The following is a 22561-nucleotide window of genomic DNA, read 5'->3' as shown; positions in this document are numbered from 1 at the left end:
CATGCACACAATAATTAATATTCTCATCCCTTTAGGGTGCGTTCACTTTCATGGATGGAAAAAGGGGAGATAACAAAAATTTATGCCTTTAAATGTCTCATTTCTTATCCCACATTTTACACAAAAGAGGAGTTCATCATTTTTTCTTTCTTATTTTCACTTCAAGGAGGGATAATAATAATATTATCCCTTCATTTTGGTGTGATAATATTATCCTTCCTTGAAGTGAAAATAAGGAAGGAAAAATGGTGAACTCCTCTTTTGTGTAAAATATGGGATAATGGTGGACGTCGTTTTCCACCAAATAATTCCTGCAGAATTATCAAAATAAATTAGTATAATGATAAGCAGGGTCGATCCCACAGAGAGCAGGTAAAATCATTCAATTCCCTAAAATCTATAAATTTTGGTGATGCCACCACGCCTTAATTTTGAGAAAATTAATTATACTAAGAAAGCAATAAATCAAATAAAAGACTCTACAAAAATATCAATAGAAAGGTAATTCGGCTTAAATAAATCCACACTAATTCAAAGCTCTGATCATCGACGCAATAATTAATTAATCCCTATCAACCAACCAGTTATAGGATACCGTGAAACGCAACGGACGTACCCCAATTCCTACTTACTGTGTCGATAAACAACTGGAGACGCCAGACCTGCTTATTTCCCTTATTAAAATATAACATAGCTGGATATGCCAGTCTTAGATTTAATATTCTAATAGCATTAAGATGAAGCAACCCAATTTATATCAATTATCCTAGATACGCTAGTAATAATTAATATACCAATTAATTTCTACTACGAACATGGTAGTTTTATCACTAATCAGCCCTATTCCAACAATTACGGATTGGAGGTGCTAATTGACTGTAATCCAATTAAACCTAAGTTGGCCAGACTTAAATAAAATCGGAATTATCTTTAAACCCTAGGAATTAATCGAAATTAATAGGAATCAATTTTATGCTCAATTAGGTCTCACAGATTATTAAATTAATGCTTCATTATTCTTGCCGAATTAAAAGCTTAGCTACTCATAATTAAAACTAGAACAATAAAATAATTAAAAGCAAACATCGAATAATCAAACACAAAATACACGAAATAAATTGTAAGCAAAGCAACTAACTAAACTCTTCAACCCGAAAATTAAACTAACGAATTAAATGAAATTGAAATAAGTCACCACTTTGAAATTAAAAACTTGTCTGCTTTGATTCACCAATAATAGCCGCCAATCTCAATCCCAGAAACAACAAAGTAAAATCAACCTCAAAACTAAGCAAAAAACGTGAACTAGAAATAAGAATCAAAAAGTATGTTTAATCTCCAGTCAATCTTCTCGAATTTTGCACCTAAAGTAAAACTAAAGCTATAACTAATTAACTCTAATCTAATGTGTTCTCCTTGATAAGTGGCGGCTGCCCACAAATAAAATACTTAAGGAAATAAAATCCTTTCCTATCTCTACAATGCAGCCGCCCTAACCTCCAAAGAAAACACGGGCTGATCGGCCTTTTCACAATAATAAGGCCCAAGATTAATTAAAACAAGAGTATTGGACTTTAATTAAATCTAAAATAATTAACTCCAAGCCCAATCTCTAATCTCCTCCAAAATTCATGCAATTCTTTATCAAAAATCTCGACTTTCACCATCTCTTTGCATCCACGAGCTTCCACTCTCCATCCATCTAATTCCTGCGCCAAATGCCAACAACTTGGGTAATATCAAGGAAAAATCAATGGCAAACGACACGAAAATAGATAACTAAATCACACGCATCAAATCCCCTCACACTTGAATCATACTTGCCCTCAAGTATGAAGTGAAGAAAAGACTCAATAGCGGAAATAGCTATCTAGACAAGACCTCCCCCGACACGACACAAAAGACTCCAAAATAAAAGAACAAACAACGAAAAAGAAAACAGAAAAGAACAAGGACACTAAACAACGAGAAACTCAACTAAAAACAACAGCCAAGTAATCATCAAAACACTAGTAACATGACATACTGCCAAATCGAACCATGCAACTCACAATCGATTCTCAACTCTCAAATCAAGAAAAGGAAATGTCAAACAAGTGTTTTCATTGTCAATATAGTCCAAATCAAGCAACAACGAGTTCCTCTCAAGGTTCACTCTTCTCTCAAGTATTTATTTTGGAAATTCACACACAAGAAGAAAAATCCACTTAGTCGTGATATGTCATAGTCACATAGTAACTCAAAAAGGTCTTTTCTCATTGGTTGTAATGGGGCTAAGGACCATTCATTATATTGGCAAGATCCTAGGGGTCCTAAGTTTAAACATTGAAAATCAAAGTGCGCACGTCTAATCCAAACCATCATCCACAATTCAAGTTCATGGAGAAAGAAAGAAAGCAACTAAACTTGGGGAAAAACTCCAACAATAACAATGATACTACATGCTCAACTCAAACTGGTGCAACATCTTTTCTTTTCTTTTCTTTTTCTTTTTTTCTTTTTTTTTTCGATTTTTTTCTTTCTTTTTTTTTCTTTTTTTTTTCTGCAGCACCTTTCCTTTTTAATCAACATGCAATCATCATCTACAAAATATCCCAACAAATTGTCTCCCAAAACTGTTCCCACTCAAAAACTTAACTGATCAATGCCACTGTTTGGCCAAACGGATCACAGATCCTTATCATTTTGCACAAGACAGCAGTTTGGGCAAACGGCACATGAAAACACAGTTTAACTTTCTCTAGTAATTGATGGAATGAAGTTTAAAATTAGACATGCATCACTGGGCCAAAGAGAGAGTCCAAAACAAGCCTTGGCTAATTATTTAGTGACTAATATGAACAAAACATGGTCAAGGCTTCAAAATGGCTCACTAGGGGGTTAATGTACGGGTAGGAATTCAAAAGCAGGCCAAAAGGCTACCCTAGTGCCTTCTATCATGCATCACCAATGACTCACAACATATCACAACTTCATGAATAACAAACCACTCAAAAAAGAAAAATAGTAGAGAGTGCTCTACTCTAGTAAGCTCAATTCTCACTTATATGTGGCTTTTTACTCATTGTTGCTCTTATTTGTCATCCCAAATGTCATCCAATAAAAACACAAAATTTTCAATCTCAAAATCTCAAATCTCAAGTATCAAACCTCAAGTTCATCACACAACTCAACCGGGCAGCATGTTTATCACTAATACTTCAACAATCACAAGGCTCACAACACACAAAACGGCATAAACACGGACTCAACAAAACACAAACTCAAATACGCCCCCCTCACACTTAGATTTTGCTTGCCCTCAAGCAAACAAAATAAAGCATAAGCAAGGAGCAAACGAGACACACAACTAAAAGATAAAGACAAAGACAACACAAAAACATTAAACAAAACAAGATAAGGAAGGAAGTCACCGTGTGCGTTGCCGCCGCAGCTCCTGTCGAATGGTGGCGCTCAAATTCGTGATGCTCTCCTGTAGGGCTGCCACGTTCACGTAATCCACTGTTGCGTTTTTTTTTTAAGAAACTTTAACAAAAATTAAATCTAAAGAAAGGGAATTAAAACTGAAAGAAAAACTGAACGAACGGAAATAAAGAAAAAGAAAAACAAAACGGGAGAAACAAAGGGAAAGAAAATCGGGTTGCCTCCCGATAAGCGCCATTATTTAACGTCTTCGGCTCGACTGCTCAAGTGCTCAAAAAGTGCCCGGAATCAACAGGGAAACTGACTCCGCTGGGACTAAAGAGGAGGCATCATAGAACGGCTTTAAACGTTGTCCATTTACGGTGAATGTCTTCGCCGTATCTAGGCTGCGTATCTCAAACGCCCCGTGTGGGCAAACAGACTGTATCACGAAGGGGCCAATCCACTTCGTCTTCAATTTTCCGGTCATCAACCGCAGCTTTGACTGAAACAAAAGTACCTTTTGGCCGACTGTAAATGTCTTTCCTTGCAAGTTCTTGTCGTGCCACATCTTGGTGCGATCCTTATACCACATCGCGGCGTCATAAGCTTCAAGATGAAGCTCCTCCACACACTTATCTTTTAAGTCGGGTGGTTCCACATCAAAATGCAGACTTCTGTCACGTGGTTTCCGTTTGGGCAAACAGTCCGTATGTCCAGAACCTGCGAGTTTCGAGTCAACATGAAGAAATTTGTCCTGCATAGATTTAGTCTCAAGATGTTCTTGGACAAAAGGGTCAGTAACATTAGTGGCACAAACAGTTTTAACAGCATGGGGACTTTTCATGGTATCATCAATGTTGAAAGTAAACTTTTCTCCATGATAATCCAAACAAATAGTACCACTATAAACATCAATGACTGCTCTAGTGATCCTTAAGAAAGGACGACCTAACAGAACACCAGCTGACTCCTTCGACTGCATACCACTCATTTTCACCACATAGAAATCAACAGGATAAACAAAATTATACACTTTCACAAGGACATTTTCAAGCAAACCTTCAGGGTGCACACATGATCCATCGGCTAACTGAATCACAACTTTAGTATCTACCAACTTCACACCATTTAAACTATTATAAACAGCTAAAGGCATGACATTAATAGAAGCTCCTAGATCACACATAGCATGCTCAATCTTAGTATCACCAATGTAACATGGCAGAGAAAACATACCTGGATCCTTGCATTTGGGCGGCAACTCTTTTCGTATCACTGCTGACACGTTCTCGCCCATCACAATCTTTCCAGATTTCTTAGACTTTCCATCGATGAAGTCCTTCAAAAACTTGCTCAGATGAGGGAGTTTGAGTGCTTGGAGGAAAGGAAGATTAATCTCCAACTTTCCAAATATCTTCATGAAATCCTGTCACACCCCGATTCTTGAATGAATAAATATAATCGAGGTGCAACTAATTCATAGAAATAAACAAGGAATAACCTTGTAAAAACCCGAAATAGGATAGAAAGTCGGGCTATGCCCCTTTGGATCACAAGTTTTGTTTCATGCTTCTGACAACCGACATTCATTGGCATAAATTAAGTAGTGAAGAGTCTAAGCTCGGTCAGATATATCATTTGAAATTTAACATGAAGATCTTAAGTTGGGAAAACAAAAGACTGATATGAGTAATTGCTACAGCGGAAGTCTAACATAGGAATTTATCTCTAGCCTCAGCTCCGTCCCGTCAGCACCGGCCAGCCAACCTGAAAACATTTGAAAGTATTTTTGGGCTAAGTACTAATGTACTTAGTGGGCATGCATTTTCATAAACATTTCATTATTTTCTTAAAGACAGTTTATCCAATCATACTTGACATGACTTAGAAGGTTTTAAATTGAAAGAAGTACTTCTAAGCATGTTAAAACATTTTCTTTCATTTGTGCGCACATGTCACACTCCCTTTCTGTTACTCGCTGTGATCCCGGACCTTTTAGCCACCGACGGATCTCTGTCTCCTGCTTACTTGAACTGAGGGCGTAACCCAGACAAGTTTACTTTGACCTCGGGACGCTACCCAGGCAGGCCTGATATTTCTCATGCTCCGGAACACATCCAGCCGAGCACCCTTATAACGCCTCTGGTTAGAGCCCGATGGAGATCAACCCACCGAGTCAACTAACAAGTGTACACAATTCTCAAATAACGTATTAGGTCATAAGAGAACCTCAATTGATTAACTGCGCGAGCCTTAAACAGAGCAGAGTGCACATAAACATTTTATTGGATAAACAGTTTTCATTACATTAAATAAACAATTTGCATTTCATTGAAACATTTAGAGCTTAATAACTCAATCATACTTTGTACATTTGGAAAGTAAGCCCACCTGGATAGGCAAAGCCTGAAGATCATACACATAAAAACATGTCTTGGGAAAGCAGCGCTAATCCCCCTGGTCACAAAGCCTACAAGAAATTCTATTCTTAATAGGTCTCGTGAAGCTAATCTTAAGTCATGGTGTAGTGCTTATTATTTTATGATTCACTTAGCCGGGTTTTTAAAATTTAATGAATAAATAATTGAAAACATTTCTCTTGAGTTAAGAACACCAACAATATTCTTACTCGTCTTTTTAATAATTGGATTTATAATTAAAACCAATTAAATACTTTTATTGCAAAATAAATGCAATTTCATGTCATGCTTAGCATATAATAAGTAATTTACTTAAAATATGCACATAATAATAATTTAATATTATTATGAAAACTAGTCTTTAAAAATAATTAATTCAACTAATTAATAGTTCAATTAATAAAATAGGGCAGCCCAATTAATTTAATTAATCAAGGCAGCCCAAAGTTTAAAATAAAACTGACTCATATGGTATTTAAATAAGGCCCATCTGTTTTAATAAAATAAAGGCCCAACTGAAAAATTAAACAAAGAAAATCGGCCCACAACCAACTCCATCCTAGCCCAAACCTAAAGCCCAACTGTTAAATAAAATAAAGGCCCAACTGTTTTAATAAGAATTTCGGCTCAACAGCCCAGCTCATTTTAATAAAAATCGGCCCAGACCATGACTTGGCCCAATTCCCTCAAGCCCAAACCTATTTCTTCTTTTCTCCGCTGCGCCTCCAACATCTCACTCTCTCCCTCTCTTCACCAAATCGTTTCCTCTCTCTCTCTGCCTTCCGGCAACAGCCGTCCCTTCTCCCTCTCCGAACTCCGGCCACCTCTCCCTCGGTTCTGTGACTCAACCCGACGGTACCCCGTGCGCCGCTTCCTTCCTCGGCTGCGGCGAAGATGCCGCCGCTGCCTCCCTCCTTCTCTCACTCTTTCTTCTCATTCGGCAACGGCCATCTCCGGCGAAGAGCACCATCTCCGGTCATCCTCACCATCTCCCTCGACTGACCGAGAACCCTAACCTCCGTCTATTCTCCTCTCCTCCGGCGACTGCAGCAGCGACGAGCCGCCGCTCCACCTTTCTCTCTACGCGCCGAACGGACAGCAGTGATGAACCGCCGCCGACCTCCCTTGCGTTCTCTCTCTCGGCCTTCCGGCAACAGCAGCCGAAGAACCACCGCCGCCGACCACATCTCAGTCTTCCCTCAACTCATACACAAGTTCGACGCTCACCCACACAGACCATGACTCCCTCCCCATCTTCCGTCCTTGGCCGGACAGCAGCGGCAGGTCGCCGCCGTGCCCTGCCTCCCTCCATCTCTCGACTCTCTCTGCCAACAACCTCTGACCCAACTCGATACCCACAGACTCGACACAGCAGAATTGAAAACAAGGGAAGATCAAAGCTCAAGCAAAAGTTCTTTCTTCAAATATTTCATACTCTGTTCATGTAAAATATATAAACTCTATTCATTTGCATATACAATTATATGTGTTGAAATGGTGCTATGAATGTATGCGTGTCTTCTTTTTTTTTTTCTTCGCTTATGACTCAATTAAAACTCAAGGAATTGGCATGAGGATTTAGAAGTAAAACCTTTTAGAAAGATTTCGGTTGGGTCGGTTTGCTTGAATTTGTTTGGCCGCTGAAATTGATTCCCAAATAGCTTAGTCATTGAAGTGGAGAGCTTGCTTTGTAAGAAAGTAATGAATTTTGATTGCAATTCTTACCTTTGTCTTGGTGTTTCTTGTGAGAGTGAAAGATGATGAATTGCGTGAGGGATTGTGATGAAATGGATGAGAATGACTAAAGTATGTCAATGAATTTTTAGAAGCATGGAGTGTGCTGTAATAGGTATAGTGCAGAGGATTGATGGTGATGTTGGTGGTGGAAGTGGGTGGTGATGTTGACTTTTCAAAAAGAAAGGAGTAGGTGGGTGTGGGATGCTTGCTTTTAGCTGGCTATAAGGTGGCTGATGGGTGGCTGATGGGAGAGTAGGATATGAGTGTTTATTGGACAATTAAAATCCTTCAGGATAAAATTGTCGAAACTGTAGAAATTCTTCAGGGTTTGCTAATTAAATAGCTCGTGAAAATACTTAAATGCTAATTTAAATAAATATGCAATGCATATAAATTCAATGAAATTAAATAACTCAAATTTTCAAAACTTTTGAAAATCATTTTTGTTGGAATTAAAATAAATTCTTTTTCTCAATCCGGCGTGAATCATCTTAAATCTAAGTTCGAAAATAAATTCTAAATTTAGCTCGGGGAAACGGGGTATTACATCTCTCCCTCCTTAAAAAAAATTCCGTCCTCGGAATTGCATGTCTGGTATTCTAGCTTGTGATACTAGTCATTTGTTTCATTCATCTCTTTTGTGGCCTTTTCCATCTTGTGATGGTTCCACTACATGACGAGAACAATATTATTGCCTCGTAAAACTTGAACCTTGCGATCAAGTATCTGGACTGGTTTCTCTTCATAACTTTAGTCCTGGCTAGGACTACTTTATCTGGCTTAATCAAATGCTTTGGATTAAACACATACTTTCTTAACTGAGAGACATGAAACACATTGTGTATGTCTCCAATACTGGGCGGCAATGCCAACCTATAGGCTACAGGGCCTATCTTATCTAGGATCTCAAAAGGTCCTATATAACAGGGTCGTAACTTGCCCCTCTTTCTGAAACGTATAACTCCCTTTGAGTGAGAAACTTTTGAGGAAAACTCGATCCCCAACATTGAATTCTAACTCCGATCGGCGTTTATCGGCGTAAGACTTTTGTCTATCTTGAGCTTCTTTGATTCTTTGCTTGATGTGGTCGACCTTCTCAACCATCTGTTGGACCAGTTCAGGACCTAACAGCTTTCTTTCACCCACTTCATCTTAGTAAAGTGGTGAACTACATTTTCGGCTATACAAGACCTCATCTGGATTATTCCAAATGTTGCTTGATAACTGTTGTTATAAGCAAATTCTTCGAGAGGTAACAAATTCTCCTAACTTCTACCTTTGTCTGCGATAATTGTTCGCAACGAAAATTTTAGAATCTGAATCGTTCTTTCTGACTGTCAGTCAGTCTGAGGATGGTATGCTGTGCTGAAATTCAGCTGAGTGCCCATTGCTTCTTGTAAACTTTTCCAGAAACGCGATGTGAATCTGGTGTCACGATCTGACGTGATAGATACAGGTACACCGTGAAGGCGTACTATCTCTTTTCATTCCTGTTCATCAGAAAATTTTCTTTAAATTCTGGTGCATCTTTGTACTGCCTGGGTGTGCAGTGTATGGAGTATCATGAGCTTCGCTCATAATCTCGTTCTTTAACTCTTCATTGTGCGGCACACACAATCTTTCACCAACCACAAGTGTATTATCCTTTGCTTCAGTTAATCTTTTCGTTTCATTCGTTCATGCAGCGAGACGCATCTTCTTCAAGAACCAATCTTCTCTTTGTGCTTGCAAAATTCTTTCTCTCAAATCAGGTTTAGCTGTCAGCACAGCTACACAACCCGATACTGAATCTGGGGAATAAACAATCTCTAAACTGAGTGAGGCGAACTCACGAATCAGCTCCTACTGTTGGGTAATGAAATACCCTAGCTTAGCCTTCGTCTTTCGACTCAGGGCGTCAGCTACTACATTCGCTTTTCCTGATGGTGCAATCGTAATACTTTACTAATTCGAGCCATCTTCGTTTTCTCATGTTTAAATCCTTTTGCTCGAAGAAGTACTTTAAACTCTTATGATCTGTAAAGATCTCACACTTAACTCCATAGAGGTAGTGTCTCTAAATCTTCAGTGCGTGCACAACGGCTGCTAGTTCTAAATCATGAGTTGGGTAGTTCAGCTCATGGGGCTTCAATTGACAAGACGTGTATGCTATCACTTTCTGATTTTGCATCAACACGCAACCCAATCCTAGTTTCGAGGCATCAGTGTACACCTCAAATTCTTCATTCTCCCCTGGTATTGCTAACACTGGTGCAGTAGTCAACATAGTCTTGAGCTACTTAAAACTTTGTTTACAAGCTTCGGACCAAACATACTTAGTCCCTTTTCTTAAAAGTCGAGTCATTGGCCTAGCCAATTTCGAGAATCTTTCGATGAGCCTTATATTGTAACCTGCTGGACCGAGAAAACTTCTGATCTTATTAACATTTGATGGTGCCTTCCATTTCTTGACTGTTTCGACCTTGGCGGGGTCTACTTTGATTCCTTCAGTCGACACTATGTGACCGAGAAACATAACTTCCTTTAACCAAAATTCACACTTGTTGAATTTGGTAAACCATTTCTCATTGCGCAGGGTTTTGAGTACGATGCGTAAGTGCTCTTCATGTTGTTCTTCGGTCTTAGAGTATACGAGGATGTCGTCGATAAACACTAAGACAAAACTATCGAGATACTGATGGAAAACTCTATTCATTAGGTCCATGAAAACTGCTGGGGCATTCGTTAAATCTAATGGCATCACTGTGAACTCGTAAAGTTCATAACGCGTTCGAAACGCTGTCTTTGGAATGTCTTCTCTTTTCATCCTGAGTTGGTGGTAATCAGATCTTAGGTCAATCTTGGAAAACACACCGGCTCCTCTCAACTAATTTAACAGGTCGTCTATCCTCGGAAGAGGATATCTATTCTTATGAGCTTGCTTCAACTTCTTATAATCAATACACATCCTTAGTGTATCATCTTTTCTTTGACATCTTTAATTAGTGCTCCCATAGTGACATACTATGTTGCATGAAACTAGGTCTGGTGAAAATTTGGTAATTCATTGGGAAAAATATCTTTGTACTCTCAAATCTGTTGAACTTCCTTAATTGTTTCCTTCGTCCTAAGTCACCTTCTCAGATTGACCAGGGAATTCTAACATCAAACTTTTCTCATCGTCTTTGTAACTTTCACTTCGAGGATTAATGGCACTCCTTCTGCCCTGTAAACTCATTTTCCCATTTCCAAATGGTTATTTAATGGGGGTTTCTAAGTTTCCATTGTGGTGGCGTTCCAACTTTATTCTTGTTGTAGCTTCCGGCACTTTAGCCAAAGCATTCACTCTCTTAGCTTGAGCTTACTAACCTTGGGGTTGGGTTATACCTTAAGTTTAGTTCTAATGCTTTCCTTCCATTTAAGGGTTTCCTCTATTTCTTTCATTCCATTTCCTTTTTCTTTACCTCCATCTTGAGGTGGTGAGGGTCTCGCTCATTGCTTGTTCCTTCATAATATCTCCCTAATTTACTAGGGGAATTGAAAATCTCATGCCGCGATTCATTTACGAACTCCTTTACGCATTTCTCATTATTGTCCGCCATGTGGACCACATATTGACAGCTGGTTGAAAACTTCATCATACTCACTACCTGCTCCAGTTCTTCGCTTGGGATTCCAAAAATCGCTTTGATTACCAAAAGACAGCTTGATACTTAGTGCATCGTTCTAATGGTCGAAACTAATGACAAACTGAGTAATTCTAATCGCTACTATACTTATTGTGATAAAATGATATTCTATTGTGACAACTATATAGTGCGAGTCTCTATATATTGTGATGATGCTCTACCTCGAGATCAAAAATCTTAATTGACAATCACCGAGATCTTAGTCATGTGGGCTGGCCAGACCCAACAAAACGAATCACTCAGTCAAATGGGAACTTCGCCCCCAATCATGTCAACTTCTTATTCATGTAAGTCTCTGGTCAAACTTCTAACTTAAAACTTACTAGTAAGTACTTCATCATAAGTCATTGATACCATGAAAGTCCATTCTATGCCGTTCTAGCAAGGCTATCACGACTGACATCATAATCATAAGCAACATAAGTTCTTATGTGAAAAACTTAATCTCACCGCTATTGAAATAGCTCAAGTGAATCCTTAGTCTTAAGGCAGTGCCTCTATGTTGTAACATCTCTATGTTAAACATTTCTATCTTACCAGTCTTTACTTAAATCGATCAAGCGGTGCTATCACGATTAACATTCTCAAAACATTCTTGGGTGGTACTCAAACAGTCTGCAAGAGGATCCACCATTCTAATCGTATAGGCAGCTAGCCTAAAACGACAACATAAAGCTTTCTTATTCGTTCATTCTCTTTGAAACTTGAAACATGTTGACATTAAATGCCACATGAAACTTTTCTATTGCCGAAAAGATTCAAAGAATCTAACTCGACCATACATCTGGTATTCGTGAAAGGCTCAATAGTCCTAAACACGACTTTAACTCATCTTATCGTTAAGGGCTCGGGTAGTCCCAAACACGATACTTACTTATCTTATCGTTAAGGGCTCGGTTTGTCCCAAACACGATACTTACTTATCTTATCGTTAAGGGCTCGGGTTGTCCCAAACACGATACTGAGCTTGGTTATATGAGTCGGAGACCCAAGATAACAATATGAAAGCGATTAGCAATTCATAACTTATAACATATGGAAAGCGATAAGCAATTCACATAGCATCATTCATTGAAGCGCACACTTTTTCTTGGAAACATTCATAACATCTGAAATACATATACATATATTTTTTTTTAAAACTATTATCGTACCTTAGTTGCGGCAGTGTGACGGCGAGCTGAGGGCTACTGACATTCTTAGAAGTCTAGAGATACTATTCTAGACTCGACATCAAAAAGCTTATGGTTATCAGAGACATGAAAGAAAACTCATGCTCTGATACCATTCTGTCACACCCCGATTCTTGAATAAATAAATATAATCGAGGTGCAACTAATTCATAGAAATAAACAAGGAATAACCTTGTAAAAACCCGAAATAGGATAGAAAGTCGGGCTATGCCCCTTTGGATCACAAGTTTTGTTTCATGCTTCTGACAACCGACATTCATTGGCATAAATTAAGTAGTGAAGAGTCTAAGCTCGGTCAGATATATCATTTGAAATTTAACATGAAGATCTTAAGTTGGGAAAACAAAAGACTGATATGAGTAATTGCTACAGCGGAAGTCTAACATAGGAATTTATCTCTAGCCTCAGCTCCGTCCCGTCAGCACCGGCCAGCCAACCTGAAAACATTTGAAAGTATTTTTGGGCTAAGTACTAATGTACTTAGTGGGCATGCATTTTCATAAACATTTCATTATTTTCTTAAAGACAGTTTATCCAATCATACTTGACATGACTTAGAAGGTTTTAAATTGAAAGAAGTACTTCTAAGCATGTTAAAACATTTTCTTTCATTTGTGCGCACATGTCACACTCCCTTTCTGTTACTCGCTGTGATCCCGGACCTTTTAGCCACCGACGGATCTCTGTCTCCTGCTTACTTGAACTGAGGGCGTAACCCAGACAAGTTTACTTTGACCTCGGGATGCTACCCAGGCAGGCCTGATATTTCTCATGCTCCGGAACACATCCAGCCGAGCACCCTTATAACGCCTCTGGTTAGAGCCCGATGGAGATCAACCCACCGAGTCAACTAACAAGTGTACACAATTCTCAAATAACGTATTAGGTCATAAGAGAACCTCAATTGATTAACTGCGCGAGCCTTAAACAGAGCAGAGTGCACATAAACATTTTATTGGATAAACAGTTTTCATTACATTAAATAAACAATTTGCATTTCATTGAAACATTTAGAGCTTAATAACTCAATCATACTTTGTACATTTGGAAAGTAAGCCCACCTGGATAGGCAAAGCCTGAAGATCATACACATAAAAACCTGTCTTGGGAAAGCAGCGCTAATCCCCCTGGTCACAAAGCCTACAAGAAATTCTATTCTTAATAGGTCTCGTGAAGCTAATCTTAAGTCATGGTGTAGTGCTTATTATTTTATGATTCACTTAGCCGGGTTTTTAAAATTTAATGAATAAATAATTGAAAACATTTCTCTTGAGTTAAGAACACCAACAATATTCTTACTCGTCTTTTTAATAATTGGATTTATAATTAAAACCAATTAAATACTTTTATTGCAAAATAAATGCAATTTCATGTCATGCTTAGCATATAATAAGTAATTTACTTAAAATATGCACATAATAATAATTTAATATTATTATGAAAACTAGTCTTTAAAAATAATTAATTCAACTAATTAATAGTTCAATTAATAAAATAGGGCAGCCCAATTAATTTAATTAATCAAGGCAGCCCAAAGTTTAAAATAAAACTGACTCATATGGTATTTAAATAAGGCCCATCTGTTTTAATAAAATAAAGGCCCAACTGAAAAATTAAACAAAGAAAATCGGCCCACAACCAACTCCATCCTAGCCCAAACCTAAAGCCCAACTGTTAAATAAAATAAAGGCCCAACTGTTTTAATAAGAATTTCGGCTCAACAGCCCAGCTCATTTTAATAAAAATCGGCCCAGACCATGACTTGGCCCAATTCCCTCAAGCCCAAACCTATTTCTTCTTTTCTCCGCTGCGCCTCCAACATCTCACTCTCTCCCTCTCTTCACCAAATCGTTTCCTCTCTCTCTCTCTGCCTTCCGGCAACAGCCGTCCCTTCTCCCTCTCCGAACTCCGGCCACCTCTCCCTCGGTTCTGTGACTCAACCCGACGGTACCCCGTGCGCCGCTTCCTTCCTCGGCTGCGGCGAAGATGCCGCCGCTGCCTCCCTCCTTCTCTCACTCTTTCTTCTCATTCGGCAACGGCCATCTTCGGCGAAGAGCACCATCTCCGGTCATCCTCACCATCTCCCTCGACTGACCGAGAACCCTAACCTCCGTCTATTCTCCTCTCCTCCGGCGACTGCAGCAGCGACGAGCCGCCGCTCCACCTTTCTCTCTACGCGCCGAACGGACAGCAGTGATGAACCGCCGCCGACCTCCCTCGCGTTCTCTCTCTCGGCCTTCCGGCAACAGCAGCCGAAGAACCACCGCCGCCGACCACATCTCAGTCTTCCCTCAACTCATACACAAGTTCGACGCTCACCCACACAGACCATGACTCCCTCCCCATCTTCCGTCCTTGGCCGGACAGCAGCGGCAGGTCGCCGCCGTGCCCTGCCTCCCTCCATCTCTCGACTCTCTCTGCCAACAACCTCTGACCCAACTCGATACCCACAGACTCGACACAGCAGAATTGAAAACAAGGGAAGATCAAAGCTCAAGCAAAAGTTCTTTCTTCAAATATTTCATACTCTGTTCATGTAAAATATATAAACTCTATTCATTTGCATATACAATTATATGTGTTGAAATGGTGCTATGAATGTATGCGTGTCTTCTTTTTTTTTTTCTTCGCTTATGACTCAATTAAAACTCAAGGAATTGGCATGAGGATTTAGAAGTAAAACCTTTTAGAAAGATTTCGGTTGGGTCGGTTTGCTTGAATTTGTTTGGCCGCTGAAATTGATTCCCAAATAGCTTAGTCATTGAAGTGGAGAGCTTGCTTTGTAAGAAAGTAATGAATTTTGATTGCAATTCTTACCTTTGTCTTGGTGTTTCTTGTGAGAGTGAAAGATGATGAATTGCGTGAGGGATTGTGATGAAATGGATGAGAATGACTAAAGTATGTCAATGAATTTGTAGAAGCATGGAGTGTGCTGTAATAGGTATAGTGCAGAGGATTGATGGTGATGTTGGTGGTGGAAGTGGGTGGTGATGTTGACTTTTCAAAAAGAAAGGAGTAGGTGGGTGTGGGATGCTTGCTTTTAGCTGGCTATAAGGTGGCTGATGGGTGGCTGATGGGAGAGTAGGATATGAGTGTTTATTGGACAATTAAAATCCTTCAGGATAAAATTGTCGAAACTGTAGAAATTCTTCAGGGTTTGTGTCACGACCGGCACTAATTAAGGATAATTAAGCCGGGGAAACCGTGACTAATGGAGGGAGATTAGAAGCGGGGTAGAAAGGGGAATAATCAAACAAGAAAGGATCGCATTTCATCATTATTAACAACATGGATATTTATAAAATAACGAAGTTTTAGTCGTATAGACTCAAATAACTAGTAAGTTCGGATAACTCCGACTTATCCAAAATAACATAAAACTTCTGGGTATGCAGCGGAATAAGGTTCTGATTACATGTATGAAGACATGTAACCCTAGAGTTCATTAATACATAATAAGACAAAAGAATCCCGCTCGTCACTTCATCACCATCGACAGCTACTCAACCTGCACATTTAGAAATATATGCAGGGCTGAGTACAAAAGTACTCAGTGGGCACATATGCCTACTATGAAATATAACATGCTTCGTAAAGATTTAAATTGTCATGCCATCATAAACAGTACAGCAAGGGGTTTTTCGCTAAAAAGGCCCAAGCTTACTAAATTCAGTTGTGATTCTTAAAGTTCGACTGCAGTCTAAGTTCTCTTGTAATCTATCATATCTGGAATTGTGTGCCGGAGAGGTGGCCACCTCTCACGGTCACTTGACCGGCCAACCCGCTAGATGACTCACGGTCACTGGTGTACACTAGCCCTGGCAGGATAGCTATCAACTGCTCAGGACCCGAATTCGATTGCATAATAACTGGCAAAGCCACATCAGATAGATATCATACCAAATATTGAAACATTTATGGCAAGACAACAGTTGAAATAATTTTCAGTTTAATGATTTTGCAATGAAATAACTGCTCAAATGTAACATTAAACTCATTTGATATATATGAAAATAACCCACCTGATAGCAAAGCTTTGCTACAGATTAATGACTCCTTGACGAGCTCTTATTCTTGCGCTCGACCTTTAATCCGAGAAAATAACGTAAGACTTTAAATCGAGGGAAAATTCTCAATTAAATGAGAATGCGTAATTTAACTATGCATGAATCTCGTATGCATGAACTATTATTCTGAGATAATAATCAGGGAATTTCTATTGTTAATCCAGATTATCGGATTTAAACAAAAGCTAAGTCTCGTCTCATGAAGCCGGATAATTAACAAAAATTAATCCGTTCTCTTCGGGGTGTTCTAATCCGTCAATTAAATAAACCCCGCTCCTCGTAGTCAATAGAATTTAAATAAATACTTCAGCTTATTCGCTTTATAACCTCATAATTAATCGGGCTTAATAAATGGAATAAGTAATGTTATAAGATTAAAAGGCTCAACATAAGGCAGCCTAATAATTAATTAAGTAGAAGTGGGCTTGAATAATTAACATGAGAGGCCCAATTGAAATAATTCATCGGCTCAAGTAATTAAATAAATCTTGGCCCAATAAATAAATAATTTGATTAGATGGGCTCAATTAAATAAATCAAACGAGGCCCAACGAAGATACTATAACAAAGGCCCAATGAATTAAACTAAAGCCCAATTAAAATATAATGCAGTTGGGCTTTCATTAGTAAACTCGGCCCAAAGAGAAACAATAAAGGCCCACATGAAAATAAATACAACAAGACCCAAAGAAAATAAATAGGAGGCCCAATTTTCGAATTTAGATGTGAAGCCCAAGCCATTAAATAAAATCAAGCCCAAACTTTTTAAATAATATAGCTCAAATGAAATAAATCATCCAGCCCAACTCTTTTAAAATTTTAGAGCCCAATAGTAATTAAAATCGGCCCATATAAATAAAATCAGAGGCCCAATTCATAACTTAAAATCGGCCCATATAAATAAAATCAGAGGCCCAATTCATAACTTAAAATCGGCCCATATAAATAAAATCAGAGGCCCAATTACAATAAAATAGAGAAAGCCCAAATAAAAGAGCCCAACTCCAAATAAAAATAAAGGCCCAATTCAACTCTCTCTCTCTTATTCAATCGAGCTCTCATTCTCTCTCTCTCAGAACAGACGCACGCTTCTTCTCCCTCTCACTCTCGACTTCTGCCGCCTCTGTCTCCGGCCGGCGTCGACTGCCGCCGCGACTAAGCCCGGCGTTCTCCTCCCTCTCGATCCGGCCTCAGCCGAGGCGGGTGTCGCCGCCGCTGCCGTCCGTGGAAAACCGGCGAGCGCCTCCTCCTCCTTCCAAGGTCAATCTCTCATCTGATCTCTCTCAGGCCGGCCGTTCTTCCTTCTTTTCTAGCCGAGGACTGCTCAGCCACTTTCGTCCGGAAGTCTCGCCGCCTTCTGCTCCGGTCGGCGTCTGCTGCTTCCGTCGAGCGGCCGCTGCTTCGCCTGGAGTCGCCGTGAGTCGCAGAGCTCCGACAGCCGCCTCTACCCTCTATCTCTCGTTCTCAGATCCGAAGACCCACTTCGTTTCTCCAACAGTGGAACCCAATCGAGCCATAAGATCTGGAACTCAAGGCCGCTGTTTCTTGGTTCGAAAATCGGCGATTGAGTCGGCGTTCTTTCATCCGGCAGTTGGGGTTCGCCGTTGCCTTGGGCAGCCGCTGCTCGGCTCGGTACCGGTCAAGGCAGTCAGCCTTCCTCCATTAAAGCTAAGTTTCAATCCTCGCCTCTATTTTGATCGGTTCTTAGCGTGAATTAGGCAAGGATAAGGTGTAATCTCTTCTTTGTTTTGCATAAACTCATGTGCTTGTTTAGACTACATATTAAGTGCTACTTGTTGATGAAAGCGTAGTTGGGTGCTTAATAAGTTCAAGATGCTTATATGGTCAACTATATGAACTCTGAATTCTAAAACTGAAGCATGCTTGATGGTGTGAATCATGGGTGAATTTGAATAAATGAGTTTAGAATTTACCTGCAAATATTTGGTGTTGGTGGCTGCTGTTATTGATATTGAATCAGTGGATAGATACACTGAAATATAAAGATTGTTTCTCAAACGATGCAGGTTGAGCTTAGGAAGAAATGGAAGGAGTTAAGCTAAATCTTACCTCTAAAGTTTGGCAGAAGAGCAATGAATGGAGTTCCTCCTTCACGTGGGTTATTAGTGCAGAATGGAGAGAGTTGCTGCTGGTATAAGTGGGAAGTTTGGTGGAATGAAGTAAGTGGAAGATTGCTGCAGGTATAAGTGGGGAAGTTTGGTGGAGTGGGGTGGAATTGGTGGGGAGCAAAGGTGGTGGATTCCATTCCACTAGCTTTAATGATGTATATGATTGATTTACATCATTTGTTAAGTGGCTGAGTATGCCACGTCTGTAATATGTAAACTGTAAATAAATACTGGCTTCGATTTTCAATCATCACATTTCTGTATCCGTTTAGTATCTGTTTCCTTGTTTCCAATATTGAAAAACTATAATATGACTTAAATTAAATCCGTAGATTTAATCTATGTTGCAGTCAAAATAATTTCTCGACTTCAAGTAGCACTAATAAATATAACTGCTTCTGTTTTTCGATTAATAAATAACATGACTTTGCTAAGTCAGTTATAACTCTGAAATAATATCATTGACTGCTGTAATAATATAAATTCAGGATCATAAGCTGAATTCATATCAGGATAATAACCGTTTTCATTCACTGATGAACAAAAATAAACATTCATTACTGGATTTAAAATATATAAAAGAGCGGGTCACTACAGTTTGCTAATTAAATAGCTCGTGAAAATACTTAAATGCTAATTTAAATAAATATGCAATGCATATAAATTCAATGAAATTAAATAACTCAAATTTTCAAAACTTTTGAAAATCATTTTTGTTGGAATTAAAATAAATTCTTTTTCTCAATCCGGCGTGAATTATCTTAAATCTAAGTTCGAAAATAAATTCTAAATTTAGCTCGGGGAAACGGGGTATTACAAATCCATTAGCTCTTCCTTCGGCTTCTTCTTTGCTAACCTCCTAGGAAAGGGAACAGGTATCTCGATCTCGGGATCATGTAGACTCAAAGGTTTATGAACCTTAGACTGCTCACCCTCAACCAATTTGTGTTCTTCTTTTTTTTCTTTCTGCACAGCTGCCAGGTCACCGTTCTGTTTGGCCAAACCGGACTGATCTGCATTCTGGATTGCAGAATCCACCTTGCCTCCAGAATTTTTGAATTTTTGCAATTGAGATTCAACTCCAGAGGCCTTGCTCGAACATCCACTTGAATTCTGGCTTGTGGGCTCACTCAACTCCTTGCTACTCCTCAAAGTGATCATACTAACGTTCTCCATCGGATTCAATTGGACTTGAGATGGTAACTTGCCTTGATGGCCCTTGAGTTGATTCACAGACGTTGCGAGTTGAGACACTTGACGAGCCAACCCCTCGATCTGAACCTTTTGCTCTGCTTGAGACTGTTGAAGTTTTAGCACTGCTTCATTCGTTGTTTGCAAATTATTTTGCAACAATTGTTGTGAGCCAATCAACTCTCTCATCATCTCTTCAAGAGCTTTTCCTTGATTTTCTTGTGGAGGTGGAGGTGCTTGTTGGAATCCTCTTTGATGAGGCGGTCTATAGCTCTGCTGCTGCTGCACTTGATTGCTTTGATCTCTCCAACGAAAATTAGGGTGATCTCTCCATGGCGCATTGTAGTTGCTCGAGTAGGGGTCCTGTTTGGGCAAATGGGGCAGTGGCGCGTCGCAGCTGTAAAAATTGTGAGAAGAATTCATTTGGGCTTGATATTCTTCCTCACCCCTTGTGCATTGCAAGCTCGTGTGGCCTGGGTTACCACATGCTCCACATGGTTTCTCTGCAGGTTGTCCAGCGCTCGCCACTTTCTCCACCACGGTATTGAGCAATCTTTCCATTCTGCCCATCCTCTCTTCAAACTTATCCTCGAAATCCGACGAACTTGCTTGAGCGGCTTTCTTGAGCAGTTGAATGCGTGGCTCCTCATACTCTCTCGTTGCTTTCACCAAGTGTTGAATCAACTTCTTAGCTTCGCTCACAGTATTTTGAGAAAATGCTCCTCCACTTGATGAATTCACCAGATTTTTGGTATCTACCGTCATCCCTTGGTAGAAGTATTGCAGCAGATCTCCCTCAAAAAATTTGTGGTTTGGACAGCTATCCACCAATCTCCTGAACCTGGTCCAATACGCGCTTAATGACTCATCACACTCCTGCTTCGCTCCACTGATTTCCTTCTTTAGCGCATTCGTCTTGGTGGGAGGGAAAAAATGCTCCAGGAATAGCTTTTTCATCTCGACCCATGAAGTGATAGAATAGGGTGGAAGACTCGCGAACCAAGAGTTCGCCTCTGCTGTCATAGTGAAGGGAAAGGCAGCTAGTCTGAAGTGTTCCTCCGTTACACCAGTAGGGCGCTTTTGCACTTTACAGATCTTGATGAATTCGCTCAAGAAATTATACGGATCTTCTCCCTTCTTGCCATAGTACTTCGGGAGAACATTAAGCAGTCCAAGCTTAATCTCAATACCGGTAGCAGCTGCCGGCATCTGAATTGGGGTGGGCGGGTCATCGGCCTCGTGGCTTGAGAGGTCGCACAGCCTAGGATCGTAAGCCATGTCGCTCTCAGTACTTGCGACAGAAATCGAGTCGGTTTCTTCTTCACAGTCTGTGTCTGCCTCTGAATCAGGGTCTGTTTGGGCAAACGGATCCTCTGCAGCAATCTGAACTTCAGGTTCAGACTTGAAAAACGTTTTTGTCCGGTCAGACGGAGTAATTTCCGAGCCTTCCAGACCTTGCAGCTTCCTCGCCGTGGCCTCCTTCCTCAATCTCTTCGTGGTTTTCTCGATCTCAAAATCGTAGAGGAGATTCGGCTTAGAAGATCTGCTCATAAACCAAAAAGAAAAAAAAAAGAAAAATAGATCAAAAGGGAAAAGAATTCAATTAACACCGCTCCCCGGCAACGGCGCCAATTTGGTGGACGTCGTTTTCCACCAAATAATTCCTGCAGAATTATCAAAATAAATTAGTATAATGATAAGCAGGGTCGATCCCACAGAGAGCAGGTAAAATCATTCAATTCCCTAAAATCTATAAATTTTGGTGATGCCACCACGCCTTAATTTTGAGAAAATTAATTATACTAAGAAAGCAATAAATCAAATAAAAGACTCTACAAAAATATCAATAGAAAGGTAATTCGGCTCAAATAAATCCACACTAATTCAAAGCTCTGATCATCGACGCAATAATTAATTAATCCCTATCAACCAACCAGTTATAGGATACCGTGAAACGCAACGGACGTACCCCAATTCCTACTTACTGTGTCGATAAACAGCTGGAGACGCCAGACCTGCTTATTTCCCTTATTAAAATATAACATAGCTGGATATGCCAGTCTTAGATTTAATATTCTAATAGCATTAAGATGAAGGAACCCAATTTATATCAATTATCCTAGATACGCTAGTAATAATTAATATACCAATTAATTTCTACTACGAACATGGTAGTTTTATCACTAATCAGCCCTATTCCAACAATTACGGATTGGAGGTGCTAATTGACTGTAATCCAATTAAACCTAAGTTGGCCAGACTTAAATAAAATCGGAATTATCTTTAAACCCTAGGAATTAATCGAAATTAATAGGAATCAATTTTATGCTCAATTAGGTCTCACAGATTATTAAATTAATGCTTCATTATTCTTGCCGAATTAAAAGCTTAGCTACTCATAATTAAAACTAGAACAATAAAATAATTAAAAGCAAACATCGAATAATCAAACACAAAATACACGAAATAAATTGTAAGCAAAGCAACTAACTAAACTCTTCAACCCGAAAATTAAACTAACGAATTAAATGAAATTGAAATAAGTCACCACTTTGAAATTAAAAACTTGTCTGCTTTGATTCACCAATAATAGCCGCCAATCTCAATCCCAGAAACAACAAAGTAAAATCAACCTCAAAACTAAGCAAAAAACGTGAACTAGAAATAAGAATCAAAAAGTATGTTTAATCTCCAGTCAATCTTCTCGAATTTTGCACCTAAAGTAAAACTAAAGCTATAACTAATTAACTC

General features: G+C 39.4%; 1 protein-coding gene and 2 long non-coding RNA genes across 3 annotated transcripts; all 3 read right to left on the bottom strand.

Annotated features, from left to right (window-relative positions):
• Window positions 1–3694: 3694 nt before the first annotated feature.
• Window positions 3695–4825, bottom strand: LOC131018283 (uncharacterized). The gene is made up of 2 exons (XM_057947008.1): window positions 4642–4825; window positions 3695–4125 (listed from the first exon to the last, which is right to left on the bottom strand). Exons 1-2 carry the CDS (start codon window positions 4823–4825, stop codon window positions 3695–3697), a joined length of 615 nt encoding a protein of 204 aa, XP_057802991.1.
• A 150-nt stretch (window positions 4826–4975) lies between these two features.
• Window positions 4976–9451, bottom strand: LOC131017454 (uncharacterized). The gene is made up of 3 exons (XR_009099619.1): window positions 7551–9451; window positions 7417–7465; window positions 4976–5875 (listed from the first exon to the last, which is right to left on the bottom strand). It is a non-coding gene; the product is annotated as an uncharacterized LOC131017454 (long non-coding RNA).
• A 3212-nt stretch (window positions 9452–12663) lies between these two features.
• Window positions 12664–15517, bottom strand: LOC131017448 (uncharacterized). Its single transcript, XR_009099614.1, has 4 exons — window positions 15241–15517; window positions 15107–15155; window positions 13485–13563; window positions 12664–12860 (listed from the first exon to the last, which is right to left on the bottom strand). It is a non-coding gene; the product is annotated as an uncharacterized LOC131017448 (long non-coding RNA).
• Between the last annotated feature and the right edge of the window lie 7044 nt (window positions 15518–22561).

This window comes from Salvia miltiorrhiza, chromosome 3, assembly GCF_028751815.1.
Source record: "Salvia miltiorrhiza cultivar Shanhuang (shh) chromosome 3, IMPLAD_Smil_shh, whole genome shotgun sequence".
Taxonomy (NCBI): domain Eukaryota; kingdom Viridiplantae; phylum Streptophyta; class Magnoliopsida; order Lamiales; family Lamiaceae; genus Salvia; species Salvia miltiorrhiza.
Note: the sequence above shows the minus strand (reverse complement) of the source record. Positions and strands in the feature narration are given on the sequence as shown.